General features: G+C 55.5%; 2 protein-coding genes and 1 long non-coding RNA gene across 4 annotated transcripts in view; 1 reads left to right on the top strand and 2 right to left on the bottom strand.

Moving 5' to 3' along the window:
- The window catches only part of DHRSX (dehydrogenase/reductase X-linked), a 160,301-nt gene extending 149,858 nt beyond the window's left edge, over positions 1-10,443 (bottom strand). Inside the window, exon 1 of one of the 2 annotated variants that reach the window (XM_043570463.1) lies at positions 10,253-10,443. In XM_043570463.1, the coding sequence (XP_043426398.1) occupies positions 10,253-10,361 (109 nt within the window). In that variant the 5' untranslated portion in view covers positions 10,362-10,443. The remainder of the gene's footprint in view (positions 1-10,252) is intronic. The other variant, XM_043570464.1, reaches the window with a different exon arrangement.
- On the bottom strand, positions 1,138-14,508 carry ZBED1 (zinc finger BED-type containing 1). The gene is made up of 2 exons (XM_043570462.1): positions 13,960-14,508; positions 1,138-4,634 (listed from the first exon to the last, which is right to left on the bottom strand). Exon 2 carries the CDS (start codon positions 4,579-4,581, stop codon positions 2,497-2,499), a length of 2,085 nt encoding a protein of 694 aa, XP_043426397.1. The 5' UTR covers positions 4,582-4,634; positions 13,960-14,508; the 3' UTR covers positions 1,138-2,496.
- A 159-nt stretch (positions 14,509-14,667) lies between these two features.
- Positions 14,668-23,671, top strand: LOC122477474. The gene is made up of 3 exons (XR_006295700.1): positions 14,668-14,818; positions 17,591-17,721; positions 22,805-23,671. It is a non-coding gene; the product is annotated as an uncharacterized LOC122477474 (long non-coding RNA).
- The last annotated feature ends 463 nt before the right edge of the window (positions 23,672-24,134 follow it).

Below are 24,134 nucleotides of genomic sequence, written 5' to 3' on the forward strand. Positions count from 1 at the left end.
GCCCAGCATGAGCACAGTAAAGATGGTGTCTGTGCTCATACGTGGCTGTTACGTTTGCAAGCAGTACTAACCCAGTCAGAAGGGCCAGACTATTTCACACAAGAGACGCACAATGGATGGGAGACTTGCGCACACCATCTGTGCACACACAGGGTCACAGGTGCACAGGGTTCACTCTGGCTCCTTTTCTCAGCCTTCTTGGGGCTGTTATAAAACAGAGTTAAAATGACGCCCTCCTGCAGAAGATGAACAAGGAAAAAGAGAAAAGTGAAGAGAAAAGAAAAGAGAAAGGAAAGGAAAGGAAAGGGAAGGGAAGGAAAGGAAAAGAAACAAAAAGAAAAAGAAAAAAAAAAAAGAAAAAAAAAAGAACCAAAGATAAAAAAAAAAAAACAAAAAAACAAACCCAGGTCAGACTTAGGGCTTTAGAAGATGCGAGCATAAACCCAGATGTGCTGTGTAGACCCAGACAAGAGAGTGCAGATAGGCTGGGGGCTGTGTGCGCATAAGCAGTGCTCACGGACCCCCACAGTGCCCACCGGGGACACACAGAGACAGATGTGCATCCCAGGGAACACGATGCAGTGGGCAGGTTCACAAGACTAAAAAGGGGCCTCAACTCAATACGTGTGTGTGCAAAAAAAATTTTTTTGTTGTTGTCTGTCGCTTGGGTGGCTCAGTTGGTCAAGCAACCAACTTCGGCTCAGGTCATGATATCACAGTTCACAAATTCGAGCCCCAGGACGGGCTCTGTGCTGACAGCTCGGAGACTGGAGCCTGCTTTGGACTCTGTGTCTCCCTCTCTGTTTGCCCCTCGTCTGCTCATGCTCTGTCTGTCTGTCTCTCTCTCTCAAAAATAAATAAACAAAACCATTTGCCTCCTAAGCCAACCCAGTGAAGGAAAAGGCAAATGCCTGCTCCTCCTGGTATCACGTCACCAGGGGCGGCTTTATTCACACACATAATTGGGATGCACAAATATCCAGAGGGGACCACACCTTTTCTGATCTCCAAGGACCTCAGAACAAAGCACAGTGAACTCATTCTTGGAGGGCCAGCAAATCCCTTAAACAAACCAACCAACGCCTCCCTTGTGGTTCGACTGCTTCTTTCGCGACGAACACACATCAGACAAATTCATTAGCAGCTCATTTCTTTCTCCGGTTTATTCAACAAGAGTCAAATTCCAAAGCGTTAAATAAGAAAAAGGAAAGAAAGGAAAGAAAGAAATCCCGTGGGGAAGGCTCATAGTCAGTTGTTGGCGTCAAGATACAAGCCTGGGCCTGTAGACACTGGGGGGGGGGGGGGGGGGGGGGGGGGGGGGAGTCACCTCCCAGAGGACACGGACCAATCCCGGTTGGTGATCGACCGTGACGCTCTCAGAAGCCGGGGCCCTGCACAATGTCGCCAGCAGCTTGCCTGTTGAGCCACAGCGACCCATAAGTACCCAGTGGTAGTTTTTTTGTTTTGTTTTGTTTTGTTTTGTTTTGTTTTGTTTTTAAATGGGGGGAGGGGGGGGCTCACGGTGCCGAGTTTAAAAGACAGAACGGAAGGGTTCCTTGCCCCGGATTCCCATTAAATCACTCTGGGTACATGCAGGCCCCTGGTATTCTGTACAAGCAGGGCTTGGAAGGGTGCGGGGGCCTTATTCGCATCCTGAGAAACACGGTGGAGAAACCAGCCCTTGGAAGCATCGCTCAGACACACACACAAACAGCCACCGGCAGGGCTAAAGCTGCCGGCGGTGCAGGGCTCAGAAAGAACCACGCCCACAAAGCGCATGGGGGCACAAGGGGGCAGAGACGCCCGTGGGAAAGGCACAAAACACCTCTCTCCCTGCTGTTGGGGACGCGGCTGCCGCCCACGCGCCTTTGGAACGCATCGCACGAAACCTAGAGCCGGTCTGTCTTGCAAACAAGAGGCGCTTGGGCTGAAAGAGCGCGCGCATCCTTCCAGCCCACACGCAAGGTGCCAAGGTCAATTCGAGAGTAAACGTGAGTGCATCAGTGCCCCAGATGCGTAAAGTCCTTGTATGACGGCGTCTGGCGACGGAAGGACATGGGAGCTTTGATTTTTTTCTTTCTTTTTTTCTTTTTCCCCATGCCTGGGGATTATCCCAACCCCTCTGGGTCGGGAGTACTCCGTCCTTGGGGGGTGGCAAGAGAAAGGAGCCTCCCCCCTTCCCCTCCTGGCTGGGGATCTCTGGGACTTTACAGTTGCAATCAGCATCCAGCCAGCGGGTGAGTAAAGGGGCTTCCAGAAGTTTCCTAGTTGATTTGTGCCCTTCCGCTGGGGCGCATGGAGGCTCTCCCAGGAAACGCGCGGAGTGGCTGCTCCTGGATGCGCACAGCCGCGCGTTTGCGTCCTGCGCCTGCGTTGGTGACGGCACCGGCTGCGCACGCGCATGCGCGCAGGTGCGCACCGTGGGTATTTACAGCGGACCACACATCAAGGGTCAGCTTCGTGGTGACGCCCCCCCCCCCGCCCCCACCGCGGCATCTACACAAAACCGCTGTCCCTGATGCCAAAGAAGCCGGCGTGCACGGCGTCGCCCAAGGGGAACATGTGCTCATGGTTCAGGCCCCACTCGCCCTCGTCCTCGTCCTCGGGCTCGGCCTCCGCGCCGCTGCGCGCATTCTCGTACAGGAAGACCTGCTCGTCCACGTGTGCGGGGGCCAGGCGGTTCCTCTTGGCGCTGACCACGTTGGCAGACGAGCCGAAGAGCCGCTCTGGGAAGACGCGGGTAGCCGCCACGCACCAATATTTCTGCAGCACCTTGGGCAGCACGGGGAACAGGGCCAGGCGGTCGGACCACCACTTGAGCGGGTCCTCGTTGAGACCCAGCACCTTCTGCGACTTGAAGTTGCTCAGCTCCTCGACCACCTGCGCATGCCACTCTTCCTGGTCCTCCGCGCCCCCCGTCTGGCAGAAGATCTCGGCCAGCATGCTGTTGATGACGCTCGTGGGCGGCGGCGTGGACGCCAGCACCAGCTTCTTGACCGGGGGCTCCTCAGGCAGCGCGAACATCTTGTCCTCCGCCGGCCGGTAGCCGCCCTCCTTGACCTTGTCCAGTAGCCCCTTGGCCTCCTCCACCACCCTGTTCTCCACCTGCTGCCTCTCGAAGGCAGACAGGAAGGGCAGACGCTTGTAGCGGGGGTCCAGGAAGGTGGCCACGTTGAGGAACATGTCGATCTCCGGCGTCTCCTGGTAGGTCTTGGACAGCTCCTTGGCGATCACCTCCTTGGCCATGCTGACCTCCTTGCAGTCGGTCTCCTTGATGTTGAGGGTGGTGTTCAGCAGCATGTGCAGCAGGGGCTTCACCATGCTGATGGTGGGGTACTTGGAGGCGGACAGCATCTCGGCCACCTGCTTGAAGGGCTGGAGCAGGTCCACCAGGCCCTCGATGGTGGCCCACTCGGCCGCCTCCAGCATCAGGTGGTGGTTGTTGCTGTCCTCCACCAGCACGCCGGCGATGACGAACTGCTGCTCCCTCAGGCGCTGGAGCATGGCCAGCGTGCTGCCCCACCAGGACACGCGGTTGCTGACCAGCATGCAGGGAGCCACGTTCTGCTGCTTCTGCTTCTCGTAGAGCATGTACATGGCCACCGCGGACTGCTGGAAGTACTCGACCAGCTTGCAGCAGCGGCCGAGCAGCCCGGCCAGCTTGGGCAGCTGCAGGGCGCGCTGGATGCCCGCGTTGAACGTGTGGCCCAGGCAGGGCATCTGGACCGAGATGTCCAGCAGGGAGCACGCCTTGGCGATGTCCTTGCCGCCGTCCGTGGTGGCCCCGAACACCTTGCTGCTGATGCCCCACTCGATGAAGGCCTCGTACAGGACCCGGGTGATGCACTCGGCCGCGTTGTCCTCGGGGACCTCGAACGTCTTCAGGCAGCGGGAGCCCACGGACAGGCAGCCGGGGGCCCCGCCGCCCAGGAAGTGGGCGGCCAGCGTCACGTACGCCCGGTTCTGGTTCTCACTCCTCCACATGTCGGTGGAAATGCCGCACCAGGAGGCGTCGCCCAGCTCCTTGAGGACAGCCTCGCGCACGGCGCCGTACTTCTCGGGGATGGCCTTGCTGCACACGAACTTCCTGCTGGGCAGCTCGTACCTGGGGTCGGCCGTCTTCAGCAGCACCTTGAAGGTGGGCTCGTCCACGATGGAGGCGGGGTACAGGCCCTCGCAGATGAGGCCGAGCACGGCGGCCGTGAGCTCCTGCTGCCGCTTGCTCTCGTGGCCGTGGCCGGCCTTGGCGGCCAGTGTGTCCGGCGGGGCCAGCTGGGAGGCCTCAGGCTTCAGCTTGGAGAAGGCGGTGGCGAAGGCCTCGCGCATCTGCTCCGTGTTGCTCTTGACGAACTCGCAGAACTCGTCGGGGTGGTTCTTCTCCAGGTGGTAGGACAGGTTGGAGGTGTTCCCAGAGTAGGCAATCTGAGCCATGCAGATGCGACAGTATATCTTTTTCCACTGCAGGATGCATCCCTCGGCGTTCGTGTCAAAGCCGAAGTACTTCCACACTTTGCTTTTGGCGCGCGGGTGGGCCACTAACTTGAGGTCCGTCTGGGACGGGTCCAGGCCCTTCGCCTCCATGGCTTCTGTGCCGCGGCCCGCCTGTGGGGCCTCCACTCATTCCTGCGCACCTGCTGGGAGCCGGGAAGACAAACACAGCGTGAGAAGGGACCCAGGCACGGGCGAAGAGGGAGCGAGCACGCGGTCTGCAGGCCGCGGGGCACGGGGACCCGACCGGGGCGTGCGTGGCTTTGGCAAAGCGGAGGGGGCTCGCTCGCGCAGCTGGGCTGAGTGCTCTCTTCCTGCAGCTCAGTCCCACGTGCGGGGACGCCTCCGTGCGTCTGAGAACATGCACGTCTGTGGGTTTCTCTGTCCTCATAGCTCCTTCCTCACGTTGGCTGTTTATGGTTTCCTGTGCTACCGCATCCGCCAACCGGGCACCTGCCGGGAGGGGTCACTCTCGGGGACACTGCTCGCTGCGTGCGGAAGCCCACGTCCCCAAGGACCCCGGAGGACCCACCACCGCCGCCTGCTCAAGCCTCGTTTTGGGACCGAGGACGAGAGGCGCACGGCGTCCAGGAAGCAAACACAGGATTTCACTTTCGACAGGAGAGCCTTTACGTTGCCTAACAGGCATAGCCATTTTTTTTTTTGTTTTTTTGTCCTCCAAATTTGACAGTTTAAAGCGACGCCTTTGGGAACATGGCACGCTCCCTTTTGAGCTTGGGCACGTCCGTGATCGGGAACGTCGTGGGGGCAGGAACGGACATCGTGATTCCGGGAGCTTCTCAAAATGCCCCCCTGTGCGCAGAAATATGCATTTGCTGTGCACGGGTCCAGCAACGCCAGGCTCTTGGGGGGGAGGTTTTCATGGCCTAGGAGACAGGCCCCAGGGTGCCCACCGTCCCTGGAGCCCCAGAGTCTGGCCTCTTGGAGCCGCCAGTCAGGGCGCAGATGCCCAAAAGGGCAGCTGGGTTCTGTCGAAAGGTCTCTGTTAGGTCTGCAACGTTTTAACCCGCCATAAAGTGCTCAGGGCGTCACAAGGCAAACTACACCAACCAGGCATTTTCTGAGTATTGGAGACGTGGTCAGAACAAAATCTCAGGGTGCACAGGAAACCGAAGACTAGACCTCCCACTGAAATGCAGGTACTCCCAGAACCTGGAAATGGAACCACATTTGAAATAGGACCCCACTGTGATTAGGTGAAGGATGTCAAGAAGAGGTCGTGGGAGGGACACAGCCTCAAGTCCAGGGACGCCAGGAGCCCCCAGAAGTGGAAGAGGCAGGAAGGACCCTCCCCTGGAGCCTCTGGAGGGAGTGGGCTCAGACTGGCCTGGATCTCAGTGGTCCTGCCCCCCCTGGATCTCAGGGTCCCTGTCCTGCCTGGATCTCAGTGGCACTTAGGTAAGGGTGACCCAGAGCAGTCCTAGGACAAAGGTGAAACTTTAAAAGATACTGAGTGTCAACACCATGCCGCAAAGGCCCCCGCATCCTCACAGGCAGGCACGCCCCTCCACGCTGGCCTGCCTGAGGTTTTTCAGGAAGATGTCACAATACCCCTGACGGGGCATTATGGTCCCCGGGCGGCACAGAGGGCACCACAGCTGTGACCCGCTCCAGGTAAGGAGCTAAGATACGGGGCGCGGAGTCTCCAGGTCAGGTGGACAGTCAAAGATCCGTGAACAGTGCGGCACCCTGGTTCCGGAAGGGGAACGTCGGACCCGAGGAACACCATGTGGGTGTCCCAGGTGTCCAGTCTCCGTACCACGTCATCATCGTTAGAATACGTGTCTTTAATTTAGCGGAATGAGGTCAGGAGACCCCGACCGAGGGTTGCACACAACCCCGGCGGCATCCCAAGCAGGGCCTGTGGGCGGGCGGGTCTTCTAGTTGCTTTCTTCCCCTTGGTGCACAGAGTTAAGTCAGAAACTCAGCCTCCCTCCCCCTCCCCCCCGCCCACGGCTCAGGACAGCAGGTGACGGTTTCCCGTGAGCCCCTGGAAGGCCACCGGGCAGGGCTGCCTTCCGCGGTCTATGAGGTCCGTGCCGACACGGCCACCTGTAAAGGTTTCTTCAAGGCCACCTTTCACAGCTCATACTGGCGGGTGCTCCAAGGGCCACTGGGGGACCATCCCCAAGAACCCCCCCCCCGGGGGGGACTGCAAGCTCTTGCCTTTTTCAATTTTTTTTTTTAACGTTTATTTATTTTTGAGACAGAGAGAGACAGAGCATGAACGGGGGAAGGTCAGAGAGAGGGAGACACAGAATCCGAAACAGGCTCCAGGCTCTGAGCTGTCAGCACAGAGCCTGATGCGGGGCTCGAACTCACGGACCGCGAGATCGTGACCTGAGCCGAAGTCGGCCGCTTAACCGACTGAGCCACCCAGGCGCCCCACTCTTGCCTTTTTCAGAGAGTGGTCGGTATCCTTCCCAAACAGCGCATCCCGAGGTGGGGGGGGAGGGCAGTGGACACAGAGCCTACCACCTTCCAGAAGTCCCGGCACTCAAGAGACCAGTGAATGGCGAACACCAAAAACAGGGCCGCGACAGTCACTAGCCTACTTTGCCTCCTGGAGAAATGTCCTTATTTTTTTTCAACTGAAAAAACTGTGTCACTGCTAATAACAGATCATTGGCTTCTGTTATTTTATGTATGCATTTTTTAACGTTTATTTACTTTTGAGAGAGAGACAGAAAGACAGAGCATGAGTGCTGGAGGGACAGACAGAGAGGGAGACACAGAATCCGGCCCAACGCAGGGCTCAAACCCACAGACCGTGAGATCATGCCCTGAGCTGAAATCAGACGCTCAACCGACTGAACCACACAGACGCCCCCCAAACAGAATTTTTAAGAATTTTCTGCAATATCAGAACGGTGCCCTGAAACACATCAAGTCGATTTTCTCTCCTTTTCAAAACTCACTGATGCATTGAGACGTGTAATTTCCAACAGACAAACCCTCCGTTGATGGTGCCAGCGTGAGCAGGTGTCCCCAGACAACACGGCAATTTCCGGAAGGTTTGAGGCCAGTGCTTGGGCGTTGGGATGACATTGGGATATTAAATGCGGTAAGATAACAATAATAATAATAATAATCGTGTATTTTTAAGATCTGACGGATAGATACACCTCAGCGTGTGATGGGCCATCTGGCCAGGGTTGCCCACACAAAAAATCTGGAAATGAGACTATCTCATTGGAACTCGGTTTGCTGATATGCCGTCTCTAAAAAGACATGACCAACATTCATTCCTGAGTCTGTAACGATCTTGTTTGTGGATCAATTTTAAGAAATTGAGAAATTTTAGCAGGCAGGACCGCTCACCTCTTAGCTCTTTATTTCTTACCCGCATACAGTCTGAATGACATCAGACATCATGCCTGCCACGTGTAACCCCTTTTATAAAATGTGCAAGAGACAAGCGCCTGGCTGGCTCCATCGCTTAAGCGTCTGACTTCGGCTCAGGGCATGATCTCACGGTTCGTGGGTTCGAGCCCCACGTTGGGCTCTGTGCTGACAGCTCAGAGCCTGGAGCCTGCTTCCGATTCTATAATACTCTCTCTCTCTCTCTGCCGTTTCCCTGCTCGTGCTCTTTCTGTCTGTCCCCAAAAATAACAAATAAATAAATAAGCATTAAAAAATAAAACAAATAAACAAAGGTACAAGAGCCATCTCCTGGTCTGAGTTCACACAAAAACACTCAGCTTTTTACTGTTTAGCTCGAGGCCCCCAGGACAAAGTTCAATGGCTCTCCTTCAAAGGTGCGGTCTGGGGAGGAGAAGATCACAAAAGGTTTAAAAGGCACAGCAAGGCGTGGGCAACCGGCAACCAGCAGACCTCAGAGGAGACCCCCTCTTCCCACAGTATCTAAAATTGTCTCTAACGCGACAGACAGGCGGGGGGTTCGCGTGGGGCCAGCCAGGAAAAAGTTCATCTTTATATGTAACGATCCAGTTCTGGGGCACAGATAAGGACTCCTCTGGCGGACACGTGACTTCAGGACTGGCTTGTATTTTCACCGTTTTTTTTTTTTTTTTTGGTTTGTTTGTTTTTTTTTAATCAACAAGTGGAAAGACCAGACCAAGCCGTCAGCTCCGACACACAGAAACAAGTTCTTGAAACACGCAAGTTCAAATCCAGTTGCCAGATTGAACCTGTCTTTTCTGGGAACCCCATGGACGGGCTCCTACACAGGCGACAGAGCCCATCTAAGGGGCCCGTCTAAAAGCGAAATCACATGGAAACACAGAAGCCACCACGTCCTACAACTTGGGGCGCCTTGCCCGTAGCTCGTCACTGTGCCCAAGCTGATTTAAAAGGCACCAGTTGACTTCCCAGTACTGGCTGGCTCGTCACCCCCCCACCTCCACTGCCTTGGCTTCTACTGCCTATAAATGTGTTAGAAAATACCAAACTCCAGTGTATCAGACGACGCAAAACTCAGGTAAAAATCAAAGATTCACTTCCCTGAGTGGAGGTTGGGGAGGGTGGGGCTCCCCAAAAACAATAATCTCTTCTTCCTACTCACAGCTGAGGCTCTCAGGGTCTGACCCAGAGCCCCACCCCCCCACCCCCCTCCGTTAGCGGCTAGAGGGCGGAACTGAAAAGTACAGTTGGATCTTGAACAACGTGGGGGTGAGCGGGGACCAAGTGCCCCCAGCCTGGAAAGCCGGCTTGAACTTGCGGCTTCGCACACAGTTCGTGAGTGTGGACCCAGAGCCTCACGGGTCCCAGGCACGGCGCGCTGGCCCCTACTTTGTGTATCAAGTAGAAGACGCTGTGTTCTTCCAATGAAGGAAGCTACAGAAAAGGAAAGGTGATTAAGAAAATGGGAAGGGAGAGAAAACGCACTCGGAGTGGTGTGGTGTCATTGTGCAAAACAAAAACAAACACAAACACAAAAACCCAGAAAACTCGCATGTGGGTGAAACTGCACGCTTGAGGCCGGAGTCGTTCAAGGCTCAGCTGTATTTTGGCGACAACACATGCTCTCCGTGTGGCGCGTCTCGGGGTGTGGGGCGGGGGGCTGGGGGTCCTGCGGGGTGCTCCAGGGACTGGCACAGCTCCCTGGGACCCCGTCCGCAGGCGGCAGCAGAGCCGGGGGTACGGACTGCAAGGTAGCGCACTAGCCCAGCTCCCGGCGAGTGCCGTGTTTGGGAAAGGACTCCTCTGTGGCCTAAAAATAACCCGCGGCCCCTGCGCACCCGCTGGAGGGGGGGGGCCCGGGTCCCCGTGAGGCCGCGCGCGCACCGGGGCCTCCCGGCGGCGGGGTCCGCGGCCACGCGGCGGGTCCCCAACGCTGCCCTGCGCGCCGGCGGGTCCCGACCCGGAGCTCCGGGCGCAGCGGGGCGCTGTTCCGGGCGCGGGCACCGAGCGGGCCCCGGCCAGGCCTTCCGGGAAGAGGCCGCCGCCGCCGCCGCCGCCGCCGCGCCCGGGGCTGGGGGAGGGGAAGGGGGCACCTCCGGGGCGGCCCCGCGCGCGCCGTCCCCGCGGGGACCCCCGGCGGCGCGCACGGCAGCCCCAGGGCCGGGGAGCGGGAGGGGGGGGGCTTCCGGGAGACCCCGGCCCCGGCCCGGCGGCAGCGAGGAGCTTCGGGGCTCCCTCGACCCCCGCCCCGCCCCGCCCCGGCCCGCCGCGCCGCGCGCCTCCCCCCTGCAGCCGGCCCGCCCGCGCCTCCCCCCCCGCCCCCCCCCCCGGCCCCGCCGAGCGACGAGCGCGCCGCCCCCTCCCCCCCAGCCCCGCTGACCTGGCTCCGCGAAGCCCCCGAGGCAGCGCCGCAGCAGCTGCGCCAACACCACCGCCGCGCCTACCGCGTAGACCCGCAGGGCCGCCCGCGCCGCAGACAAAGGCGACATGGCTGCCCGGCCGCCGCTTCCGCGCCGCCCGCCGCCGCCGCCCGCCCCCGGGACCCGGCGCGACACCGGCCGGCGGAAACGCGCCCGCGCGGCCCGCCCTCCAAGCCCGCCCCGGCCCGGGAGCCGGGACCCCGCCCCGACCTCCCCCCCCACCCCGACCCCCGCCCGAGGCCCCCGCCCGAGCCCCCTCCCTGACCCCGACGCGACCCCCGAACCCCGCCCGGGACCCCGTCCTAACCCCCCCGCCCCCCGAACCCCGCCCGGGGCCCTCGACCCGACCCCCCTCGCTGACCCCGACGCGACCCCCGAACCCCGCCCGGGACCCCGCCCCAACCCCCCCGCTCCCCGGAACCCCGCCCTGACCCCGACCCGACCCCAGACCCCAGACCTCCGACCCTCGCTAGGGGCCCCCGCCCCGACCCCCCTCCCTGACCCCATCCCTGACCCCGACGCGACCCGCCCTCCAAGCCCGCCCCGGCCCGGGAGCCGGGACCCCGCCCCGACCTCCCCCCCCCCCCCCCCCCCCGACCCCCGCCCGAGGCCCCCGCCCGAGGCCCCTCCCTGACCCCGACGCGACCCCCGAACCCCGCCCGGAGCCCTCGACCCGACCCCCCCTCGCTGACCCCGACGCGACCCCCGAACCCCGCCCGGGACCCCGCCCCAACCCCCCCGCCCCCCGAACCCCGCCCGGGGCCCTCGACCCGACCCCCCTCCCTGACCCCGACGCGACCCCCGAACTCCGCCCGGGACCCCGCCCCAACACCCCCGCACCCCTCCCGGGCCCCCACCCGACCCCGGGCCCCTGCCCTGACCCGGACCCGACCCCCGAACCCCGCCCGGGACCCTGCCCTGACCCGACCCCCGACCCCCGACCCTCGTTCGAAGCCCCCGCCCCGGCCCCGAGCCCCGCCATGACCCCGACCTTACCCCCGATCCCCGCCCTGACCCCGACCCGACCCCCGAACCCCCACCCCGGAACCCCGCCCTGACCCCGACCCGACCCCAGACCCCAGACCCCAGACCTCCGACCCTCGCTAGGGGCCCCCGCCCCGACCCCCCTCCCTGACCCCCCTCCCTGACCCCGACGCGACCCCCGAACCCCGCCCGGGACCCCGCCCCAACCCCCCCGCGCCCCCGGAACCCCGCCCTGACCCCGACCCGACCCCAGACCCCAGACCTCCGACCCTCGCTAGGGGCCCCCGCCCCGACCCCCCTCCCTGACCCCATCCCTGACCCCGACGCGACCCCCGAACCCCGCCCGGGACCCCTCCCCAACCCCCCCGACCCCCTCCAGGGGCCCCCCGCCCGACCCCGGGCACCCGCCCTGACCCCGACCTGACCCCCAAACCCCGCTCGGGGCCCCCGCCCCGGCCCCGGGCCCCTGCCATGACCCCGACCCTACCCCCGACCCCTGCCCTGACCCCAACGCGAACCCCTAACCCCGCCAGGGACCCCACCCCGACCCCCGCCGAGGCACCCCCGCCCTGACCCCGACCCGACCCCCGCCCTGACCCGGACCTGACCCCCGACCCCCCCGGGGCCCCCGCCCTGACCCCGCCCCGACCCCGGGCCCCCTCCCTGACCCCGACCCGACCCCCGATTCCGGACCCCTGCCCGGGGCCCCCACCCCGGGCCCCCGCCGCGCATCCCTCGCCTGGGGCCCCCACCCACGAACCCCGAATCCCGCCCGGGGCCCCGGCCAGAGGCCCTGACCCCGGATCCCCACATCGACCCCGGACCCCCGCCCACGGACCCTGCCCGACCCTGGACCCCCGTCCGAACACCCCCCCCGCACCCCGCCCCGGGGACCCCGCCATGACCCCGGAACCCCGCCTGGGGACCTGCCCACACCCCAGACCCCCGCCTGGGAACCCCTCCCTGACCCCAACCCAACCCTGGACCCCGGCCCGAGAGTCCTGCCTGACCACGGACCCCTGCCCGGAACCAGATCCGGACCCTGGACCCCTGCCCGGACTCCGCCCCAATCCTGGACCCCTCCCCAGACTCTTGCCCCCCTTCCGAGACTCCTCCCTCACCCGGACCACACCCTGGATCCCCGCCCGGTGCCTCCCCGCCTCCGCCTCCGGACCCCCTCCCCAAACACCCTGCCTGACGCAGCCCGGACCCTGGACCCCTTCCCCGGAAACTCCACCGCTACCCCGACCCCTCCCTTGATCCTGCGACCCCGACCAGATCCCGGACCCCAGCCGGGGACCCCTTCCTGGCCTTGCCCGACTCTGCCCAGGGGCCCTGCGTCTGTCACTTGCTAGGGACCCAACCCGGATGCTGGACCAGAGATCCCCATCCGGACCCCCAACCCCTACCCAGTGACTGCCTAGCAGGCCCAAGACCCCTGACCCGAACCCCACCCAGATGCCAGAACCCCACGAGGGGACCGCACCCATGGACCTCTCCCGGACCAGGTTCCCCACACACCAGACCCTGGCCCAGGAACCCTGGGTGGAGCCTTGCACAGGGCCCCCGCCTGAACCCCAGATCCGGGATTAGGACCCCTGCCCGGGACTTCCTTCCAGATCCCGCCTGGACCCGGGTCACCCACCTAGGGACCCTGCCCAGAGGTAGGATTAGAGACCCCACCCAGACAGCACCACCCACCCTACCCCAGCCCGGGCCCCTGCCCAGACCAGAGACCTCTCCCAGAACCTGGAAGTCCTGCCCAGGCACCCCTTCCAGACCCCGGGACCCTGCCCGCACCCAACACTCCTGCACAGTGCAAAACTCTACATGGATATCCACATGAATGAATCCCTGCCCAGACCTCGCACTCCCCCATCCAGACCCCCACTCAAATCAGGGACCCTCACCCAGACCCCTACCAGACCACAAAAGTCCTATGAGGACCCCCGCAGGCCCCCACCCAGACTCCCGCAGGGACCCCCAGCAGACCCCACTGGAATCACACATCCCCACACATCGTGGCTGGGGACTCCCTATGCTTCTTCTGGTCACAGTCCTGCCTGGACCCCCCTGAGCACCCCCCCCGACCCCTGTTGGGATCACTGGAGTTTCACTGAGTCTCCCCCACAGACCCCCTACCCAGAACCCCCCCACCACGATGGACACCTAAACCCGGCTACCCCACAAGGACCTCAATACCTACCAGAACCCAAGACCCCCACTCATATTGCCCTTAATGCCAACAGCCACCTGAATGCAGATTAGAATCTCTTACACACACACACACACACACACACACTAGGAGAGACCACCGGATCCCACACCTGTCCATAACCCCCCGGATCCCAGACCCCCACCAGGACCCGGGATCTCCCAGGACTCCCTCCCCTAGGAGGTGAACCCCGCCCCCCCCAGGCCTGACTGCAGGCTGCACCCTTTCACTCCTGGCCACCTGGACTGGCTTCCCATGCGAATCTAAGATGCCAGGCACACACAGCTGCTTCCTGCAACCCCCGGCCAGGTTCGGAAGGTTTCTTCTGGCCTTTGCAACCTCTGTGCTGCAGATCAGGAAACTGAGGCCAAGAAGCCTTCCCAGGATGCCCTGTGGGACCAGAGTACATGGGCCTGCCCTGCTCGGCCAGGTGCACCCAGCATAGACCATCGGGGAGAGTCACCGTACCTGTCACCTGTGCCCTGTTCCCCACAGCAGCCCCTGCCGTGTGGGGTGGGCAGTTTGTGGCTCACAGCGTGAAAACGAGGGTGTGGAACCCGGGGTTCACCAGTGAGCCGCGGGATTTCTCAGCGTTTGTGCAAAAGCAGCCAGGACAGGCATGTGGTCCCCTCCTCTCCTCTTGTCCAGTCTCCCCTAAGTGCCGTATCGTGAGGTTTCTGCAGCCGTGAGCTGGGGAAGGGGATCCTGATAGCTGAGACCTTGCCCCAGATGCTTCCTGCAGTGCTTTTAGGGGACCCCCCCCCAAGTCACCTTCCTGATCTGGAAGACACAGATGCTTCTTCAGTCTGGTTTTTATCACACTTGCAATAAATCACCCCAAATGCAACTGCTCGAAACGAGACACTGGTTCCACTCAAGGTCTCCCGGGGTCCAAACTGGGGCGTCCACCCACTGGGTCCCTGCGGGCATCCCCCGGACAAGGATGAGCATGAGCGCTCGGGGGCCGTCGGCAGGGGGCAACCCTGGGCTCCTGGAGGCCCCTCTCTGGCCCCGGCGGGTGTCCCCCAGACCCCTCTTCTTGCAATGCGTGCCCCTTGCCCTCTGCCGTATCTCTGTGCCTCCAGCTGGACAAGGTTGTCTGCTTTTGAGGGCTCGTGGGATTAGAACAGTCTGAGCAGGTTAATCTAGGATTACCTGCCTATTTTCAGGTGCATAGCTAAGTGACGTCTGCAGAGTCCCCTGTGCCGTGTGACGATGCACGCTCACGGCTGCTGCAGGGACGCGGGCCCGGCCACTGGCTGGCCTGCTACAGCGTGGTCTAGAGATTCCTATCCGTTCGAGGAGCCGCGGGCCCCACCGCTTGCAGGTGGGTTGATCTGGGCCCGAAGAGGAAGGCACAAGCCCAAGGCTGAAACCCTCTGTGGGAAGACGGTGAGGCAGAACAGGGCTCCCGTGTGGTTGTCCCGCGGCCATGCCCTCCCGCAGGTGCCCCGTGCGCAGTGCGAGGACCTCATGATAACCCTAAGATCTCCGGACTGTGTTTACAGTTTTCCTTGTTTTAAAGTCGGGGGTGGGGAGGGGGGCCCCTGGGTGGCTCAGTCGGCTAAGCGACTGACTCTCGATTTCAGCTCAGGTCACGCTGTCACGGTTCTTGAGATCGAGTCTGGCCTCAGGCTAAGCACGGGGTGCGGAGACTGCTTGGGATTCTCTCTCTCCCTCCCTTGCTGTCTGCCCCTCCCCTGCTGATGCTCAATCTCTCTCTCTCTCTTCCAAAATGAATAAACAAACTTAAAAAATAAAGAAATAAAAAATAAAGTGGGGGGAGGGTGCAGAATGCAATAATGGTGGATATAAACGGTGCCTGCAGTGAGCCTCCAGGCATTTTAGGAACAGGAGCACCACGCGGCCCTGGTCCCCGTGGGAGGGTGTGGTAGTCCTGTTGGAATAATCCCACAAGCTGGCGGGGACCTCGAGCCTAGTGGTCAGGCGACAAGCAAGGTCTGAGCCTGGCCCCCCGGGATCAGAAGGGGCGTGCGGTGAGGGGGAGCAGAGTGGAACGGGGAATTAGTAGGTTGCTCAAGGGTCTCAAGTTCTATATGGAAGCATAGGGTATAGGGCCCGAATATTGGCCCTTACAGCGTCGTGTGGTTGGGAGTGTGGTGGCCAAGGGACGTGGTGGAGGGGAGGGGGCGTTCCGGTGTTTCACTGACCGGCAAGGCCACAAACGCCGAGCCCAGCTGAGCAAGCACACGGATGTTTCCCCTACCCGTCTGGAGAGACTGTTTTAAAGCGTGTGTCCTAGAGGTGGGATCCAGAGTGGCCAGAAAAGACACACACACACAAAAAAAATCTGAGGCACCTGTTAAAAATGCAGATTCTGGAAAATGCTCACAGGGCAAGTGAGTCACGACGTGCTGGTAAATCCTGAAAGAAATCGGACAGAAAACTGGGGTGGACTCCAAGGTGTGGTTTTGGGGAAATGTGTTCATCCGTACGGGGGAGTATTTCTCAGCCAGGAAAAGGATCCGAGTGTGGAGGAGTGCTGTCACATGGACGGACCTTGAACACATGATGCTCGGGGCGCCTGGGTGGCTCAGTCGGTTAAGCCTCAGACTCTTGGTATCGGCTCAGGTCATGATCTCGCGGTTCATGACTTCGAGCCCCAAATCGGGCTCTGTACTGACAGCTTGGAGCCTGGAGCCTGCTTCGGATTCTGTGTCTCCCTCCCTTTCTGCTCCTCCCCTGCTCACGCTCTGTCTCTCTCTCTCTCTCTCAAAAAAATAAATAAACATTTAAAAAATTTTTTGAAAAAATTCCAGACAGTGAACATTGCAGAACTTTTGTGTTTTGCTTTCAGAACATTGCAGAACTTTTGTATTTTGTGTTTTGGTTTATGGTTTCTTTGGTTGTTTGGTTTTTCAGTTTTGGTGCAGTTTGTTTGGTTGTTTGGGTTTTTTTGTTTGTTTGTTCATTTTGTTTTGTTCTGTTCTGCCTTTCATGGTCCCTAACTGTGCAAACAGGTGCAAGACGCCAGGTGTCTCCGTGGGTGCACACAGAATAAGGGGTAAATCTGAAGTGCCCCTGGGGGAAAAGCAAGACCAGGTGTTGTTGAGGTCTGTTTCCAAGTCTGCGATCCGATGTTATTCCGTGTCTTTGTGATGAGCAGCAGGAGAAAGCAGGCAGGTGCAGCTGAATCAAGTCTGGGCATAGGTCTTTCTCCAAAGCGGGCTGTCCTCCTGAGCCTCGAGGTGGCCTCGGGTGGCCACGGAACCCCTCTGCGAACATCTCCCATGTGCGTTGCTTCCCAGAGCACTTGGAAGGGCCCCCAGAGCAGTTTACAATGGCCCCCGAGGACTCACCTTATTTTGCAACGTGCGGGGTTGTATGCAATCCTGTTTATTTTGAGTGTAGACCCTTGGAGCATTTGAGAAAACACGGTCAGAGAAGTCAGAAAATGGGAAAATCTTTTTGGGCATTAGGACCTCATGTGCTCAGTGTACGCAGTCTGGAAAAGTTCTGAACTCCTCAGACATTGTTCCTGCTACGACTCTAAAAATGAAGGGAAGCTAGTCATTCCTGCACCTGAAGTCTTCAACGTCATTCCTCAAATTCCTTTGCTTTAAACCTTTTGTCCCAATCACGACCCCACCCCCCACCACCCCTTCTTCTCAAGGATCTGTTTTTGACCCTGGCTAGAAAATACTATTAATGTTCTGTTTTTCTCTTTATTTCTATTCTGGGGAAGCAAATTCTTTTCCAAGTGAGGAAATGCCTGACTCTATTTCCCTGGGAATCTGTGTAGTTGGATGTCAACGTTGATGGCCCCGGAAATTCTGTAATTATATCCCCTCCATGTTTATGGTTATGATTGAAGTTACGACTACTTTTTCCATTAAGATTTTTTTTTTTGTATGTTGGGTTTGCTCTCATTTTCCCAGGAGCATTTATTCCACGCGGACTCTTGGTCCCTGATTTTACTTTGTGTCCTGTATAAGTGCTCCCAATCATGTGGCCCCTGGCCATTCATTCTGAGAGAATAACAGGACTCATGGCAGGCATATCCCGCCAGGATTTGTTGGGGCCATGGTTGAGGGCTTCGAGCACGAATATTAACGTTGGGATTTTTCTACGAGGCCAGCGGTCCTTGGGACCAACTTGTCTTGGAGCAGAACAAAGACACCCAAAGAAATGCATCGTACGCACCAGCCCCTACCTTTTGTCTGCTTTTCATTGTCCACGTGGTGGGTCCACATCCACATGAGACCCAAGGTAAGTTGCTGCTGTTTTGTGATGGAAGCCTGTGCTTGCTCAGGAGGAAACCAGAGACTGTTAACAGTGGCGGGAGCTTCAGAGGACAAGATCAATCCCACCTGTGCCCAGGAGAAGGCACAGACCCATCCAAGATGGCCAAATCTGGAAAATTCCCCACAGCACCCAACCTTTGGTTGAGTCTTCTACCTACAAGATGGCACTCACAATCCCACGCCCAGATAACACAGGTTTTAAGTACACGAGCCTTCCTCCTACAGCTTTGATTTATTTTTTTTTTAAGTGTTGGTATCATTTCTATGGCGAAAACCAAGATTTCTGGAATTGGATTGGCCAAGATGGAATTTAGCATCCGTGCCTTACTGCTGGTGCCTTCCAGTAGGTTTCTGATGTTTTTGCAACACGGTTTCCCCTTTTTGTTATCACTCAGTGGCTGATATTTTCAACATCTTGTTTACAACGGGTGAGCGTCTAGCGTTAGATAATTTTTTGATGGCAAAGAAGGACTTTGGCATGGTCGTATTTACTCACACTCCTCGATTCTCCAGAGAACTTTGCGTTCAATTAAAAGTGAGGACTTCACAAAAAAAAGGGGGGAAGGCCTTCTGGGTGGTGCAGTGGGTTAAGCGTCCGACTTCAGCTCAGGTCATGACCTCGCGTGATCTCGCGTGAGTTCGATCCCCCCCCCCCCGTCGGGCTCTGTGCTGATGGCTCAGAGCCTGGAGCCTGCTTCCGATTCTGTGTCTCCCTCTCTCTCTGCCCCTCCCCCGTTCATGCTCTGTCTCTCTCTGTCTCAAAAATAAATAAAACGTTAAAAAAATAAATAAATAAATGGTGTTCCTTTCACCTCCCCCACCTCTGTTCACTATGTAATAAAGCACATTTTATTTGTGAGAGTCCTTTCTTTGGAGTAAAACGTACATTCGGTAACAGGCACCCATCTTGGAAGCACCATTCAATGACTTTGGACAAATGCCCATGACCATTGGATGCCCAGATGTCAAGATGTAGAAAACTGCCATCACTCGGAAAAGTGAGTGGCACGGCCTCCCCAGTCAGCCCTCCGCCAAGAACCAATCCTTTTTTTTTTTATGTTTTTTGCAAGCAAAGTTAGTTTTGTCTGTTCTATGACTTCACATACATGCAATCACATCATAAATACTCTTGTTAAAATCTTCTGTGAGAAAATGAGATGCATCTATATTGGTCCACGTATCTGTGGTTGGTTCCTTTTTATTGCTGAGTACGATTCCATTGCATGAATACACTACAGTCTGTTTATCCATTCACCTCTTGGTGGGGGCTTGCATTGTTCATGGTTTCTAGCTATTCGGGGACATTATTTCTTCAAAAACTTTTCTGCCTCATCTCTCTCCTCATTATATATATATCTTTCTCTTCATCTCTCTCCTCATTATGTATGTATATATAATCCATACATCATATATTACATATGTATATATGTATATTTATATGTGTATATACATACATATGATATTATAATATCATAGAATTATATATAACATATAATATAATTACATAATTTCATATAGATGCAGAATAAGATAATATGTAATAAGGTACAATATATAAATACACACATGATAATACATAATATGTAAGACAATTATATACAATACAATAATAAGTAAAACTATATATATATTATAATACATTATAATTATGTATAACAATAACTTATATGTATAATTTGTGATATATTATTATAGTATTATAATATATACTAGAATTTTTTAATATGAAATTTATTGTCAAATTTGTTTCCATACAACACCCAGTGCTCATCCCAACAGGTGCCCTCCTCAGTGCCCACCCCCCACCCTTCCCTCCCTCCCACCCCCCATCAACCCTCAGTTTGTTCTCAGTTTGTTGTTTTTTTTAAATTTTTTAAACGTGTATTTATTTTTGAGAGAGAGAGACAGAGCATGAACAGGGGAGGGGCAGAGAGAGAGGGAGACACAGAATCTGAAACAGGCTCCAGGCCCTGAGCTGTCAGCATGGAGCCCGACGCGGGGCTCGAACTCAAGGACCGTGAGATCATGACCTGAGCCGAAGTCAGACGTTTAACCAACCAAGCCACCCAGGTGCCCCTGTTCTCAGTTTTTAAGGGTCTTTTAAGGTTTGGTTCTCTCCCTCTCTAACTTTTTTTTGTTCCCCTCCCCCATGATCTTCTGGTAAGTTTCTCAGGATCCACATAAGAGTGAAAACATATGGTATCTGTCTTTCTCTGTATGGCTTATTTCACTTAGCATCACACTCTCCAGTTCCATCCACGTTGCTACAAAGGGCCATATTTCATTCTTTCTCATTGCCCTGTAGTACTCCATTGTGTATATAAACCACAATTTCTTTATCCATTCATCAGTTGATGGACATTGAGGCTCTTTCCATAGTTTGGCTATTGTTGAGAGTGCTGCTATAAACACTGGGGTACAAGTGCCCCTATGCATCAGCACTCCTGTATCCCTTGGGTGAATTCCTAGCAGTGCTATTGCTGGGTCATAGGGTAGACCTATTTTTTCTTAAAAAAATTTTTTTATGTTTATGTATTTTTGAGAGAGAGGAAGAGACAAAGCGTGAGCAGGGGAGTGGTAGAGAGAGAGAGAGAGGGAGACACAGAATCCCAAGCAGGCTCCAGGCTCTGAGCTGTCAGCACAGAGTCCAACGTGGGACTCAAACTCACAAACCGCGAGATCATTACCTGAGCTGAAGTCGGACACTCAGCCGACTGAGCCACCCAGGTGCCCCAAGGGGTAGGTCTGTTTTTAATTTTTTGAGGAACCTCCACACTGTTTTCCAGAGTGGCTGCACCAGTTTGCATTCCCACCAATGGTGCAAGAGGGTTCCCGTTTCTCCACATCCTCTCCAGCATCTATAGCCTCCTGATTTGTTCATTTTGGCCACTCTGACTGGCGTGAGGTGATATCTGAATGTGGTTTTGAATTGTATTTCCCTGATGATGAGTGACGATGAGCATCTTTTCATGTGGTTGTTGGCCATCTGGATGTCTTCTTTAGAGAAGTGTCTATTCATGTTTTCTGCCCATTTCTACACTGGATTATTTGTTTTTCGGGTGTGGAGTTTGGTGAGTTCATTATAGATTTTGGATACTAGCCCTTTGTCCAATATGTCATTTGCAAATATCTTTTCCCATTCCGTTGGTTGCCTTTTAGTTTTGTTGATTGTTTCCTTTGCAGTGCAGAAGCTTTTTCTCTTCATGAGGTCCCAATAGTTCATTTTTGCTTTTAATTCGCTAGCCTTTGGGGATGTGTCAAGTAAGAAATTGCTACGGCTGAGGTCAGAGAGGTCTTTTCCTGTTTTCTCCTCTAGGGTTTTGATGGTTTCCTGTCTCACATTCAGGTCCTTTATCCATTTTGAGTTTGTTTTTGTGAGTGGTGTAAGAAAGTGGTCTAGTTTCATCCTTCTGCCTGTTGCTGTCCAGTTCTCCCAGCACCATTTGTTAAAGAGACTGTCTTTTTTCCATTGGATATTCTTTCCTGCTTTGTCAAAGATTAGTTGGCCATAGTTTTGTGGGTCTAATTCTGGAGTTTCTATTCTATTCCATTGGTCTGTGTCTGTTTTTGTGCCAATACCATGCTATCTTGATGATTACAGCTTTGTAGTAGAGGCTAAAGTCTGGGATTGCGATGCCTCCCGCTTTGGTCTTCTTCAAAATCACTTTGGCTATTCGGGGCCTTTTGTGATTCCATATGAATTTTAGGATTGCTTGTTCTAGCTTTAAGAAGAATGCTGGTGCGATTTTGATTGGGATTGCATTGAATGTGTAGATAGCTTTGGGTAGTCTTGACATTTTGACAATATTTATTCTTCCAATCCATGAGCACGGAATGTGTTTCCATTTCTTTGCGTCTTCTTCAATTTCCTTCATAAGCTTCCTATAGTTTTCAGCATACAGATCTTTTACATCTTTGGTTAGGTTTATCCCTAGGTATTTTGTGCTTCTTGGTGCAATTGTGAATGGGATCAGTTTCTTTATTTGTCTTTCTGTTGCTTCATTGTTAGTGTATAAGAATGCAACTGATTTCTGTACATTGATTTTGTATCCTGCGACTTTGCTGAATTCATGTACCAGTTCTAGCAGACTTTTGGTGGAGTCGATGGTATTTTGTGACTTACTTCCTTTTGCAGTGAGGCCTGTGAAAATGAGGTGATTGGGAAAATTGTACAATGATTGCAATTTTATGATGTGGAAGTTTGCTCATGGTGAAAGATCTTCATGGCTCAATAGTGGATATTTTATTGTAAGGGAAACAGACTGTCTTACTTTTATTATTTTTATTATAAAGAGAACTTTTATTTTTTTATTATAAAGGGAACATACTGTCTTTCTTTTTTTTTTTTAAGCTTTTTGGATGTTTATTTATTTTTGAGAGAGAGAGAGACAGAGTGCAAGCAGGGGAGGGGCAGAGAGAGAGGGAGACACAGAATGTGAAGCAGGCTCCAGGCTCTGAGCTATCAACACAGAGCCTGACACAAGTTTCGAACTCATGAACCATGAGATCATGACCTGAGCTGAAGTCGGATGCTTAACCGACTGAGCCACCCAGGCGCCCCATGACATTCCGGATTTTTTTTATACTTTGCATGGTGCATGCTGTGTGTTCTGAGCGGTGAACACACCTCAGTGAAGTCGCCGCCTGTGTGCATGTGGACACCACCGCCTTGGACGGATGCCATGTCCCCTACACGGTCCTACGGAACCAGTGACTCATCCCCCAGCCTGTAAATGGGTGGGCCACCTGCAGGGTTTCCACTTACCAGTTTGCCCCAAGATCCGCAGGGATGGGGAAGAGTGAAGTGTACCTGGGTGGGATCAGAGGTCACCGGATCAGTTGGTTACTGATGCACCGACCTGGTTTGCTGTGTTCCCCGAAACACAAAGAGGTGAGGTCGGTGAGGGCCACTTAAAATAAGGACAAAATACACTGTGCAGATTATAAAAGGTATTTAGAGAAGCTTCACGCGTGAAGCCCCGGGCTGTGAGACACGGGTGATTATTGCCATTTTAAAACCTTCCTTCGTGCATTCACTCTTTCATCAGGCTTTTCATCAGGCCAGATGTACCCATCACGCGCTTAGACCCCAGGACAATCGCCAGCAGAGCACCGCTCATGTGTACCTACTGTCCTTGACTTGGACTCAGATGATTTCCTCATTTTTAGAAGGATGAACTGGCCTCTGTTTGCAGAGCACTCAGCCCAAATGCATTTTTAGAAAGCAAGCCTGTTGCCTCTTGGATTAGTTCAATACAATACCTGGAACCAGACCCCGGTGAGGCTTTGTCTTACGCAATTGACATGTGAATCTAATGTAATTTTGAATATGTACGTGTATAATGTACACGTATAAGATTTATATGTGTTATCTTAACTAAAACACTTTAAAAGATGCATATTACATTGCCGTATTTCCTAGCCTGCTTAAGGCTGTCTCTGCCTCTCTCCCTGCTCATGCTCTCTCTCTAAAATAAAGTTTAAAAAAAAGATTTGCTGTCATCCTGGGGCCACAGGCCATCATCATCAGGTGGAGCCAACCTGCAGCCAGGTGAGCTGGCTTTACACAGGACAGGTGCCTGCCGGTGACACCCCCCCAAGAGATATTCCTCCGGAGCAGAGGGATTATACAGATGGGAACTCACACTCTATCTGGTAAGGAGACTTCCTTCCACCTCTTTACAGACGTATTCTTGCCTGGACATGATTTGGGGGCTAAGAACGTGAGACAAGGGAACAGGTTCTCCTTCAACCAGCAGAAGGAAATCAAGGAAAATGAGGGTTCTTTCATTTTGCTTCATTCATTCGTTCCAGATATGGACCTACACCACCATTCTTCACGGCCCGTGGTTTGGCCCAAGAGAATCCATTGTATAGTGGGGCGTTCAAATAAGGCGGTGTTTGCTGCTCTTGCGACTGGGTGGGGGGGGGGGGGGTCCGGGGAGGGCTGGCACATAAATGATTTGATAAATAACATGCAAACTTTCTACGAGGGAGAAATGAATAGCATTTGTGAGCCAATAACTAGACACCTGGTAGAAAGAAGGTCATTATTTTGCGTCTGAAAGTTGCTTTCAAAGCTCTGCATGGCTGATCCAAACTTTAAAAAGGCACCTGGGTGGCTCAGTTGGTTAAGTGTCCAACTTCAGTCAGGTCATGGTCTCCCGGTTTGTGGGTTCAAGCCCCGCGTCAGGATCTGTGCTGACAGCTCAGACCCTGGAGCCTGCTTCGCATTCTGTGTCTCCCTCTCTCTCTGCCGCCCCTCCCCAAAATAAACAAATAAATTAATTAAAATAATAAATTAATTTTAAAAATTAAAAAATAAATTAATTAATAAATAAATTAAAATTATAAAAATGATTAATTAAAAAGACCAAC

Source organism: Prionailurus bengalensis, chromosome X (genome assembly GCF_016509475.1).
Source record: "Prionailurus bengalensis isolate Pbe53 chromosome X, Fcat_Pben_1.1_paternal_pri, whole genome shotgun sequence".
NCBI classification, from domain to species: Eukaryota; Metazoa; Chordata; class Mammalia; order Carnivora; family Felidae; genus Prionailurus; species Prionailurus bengalensis.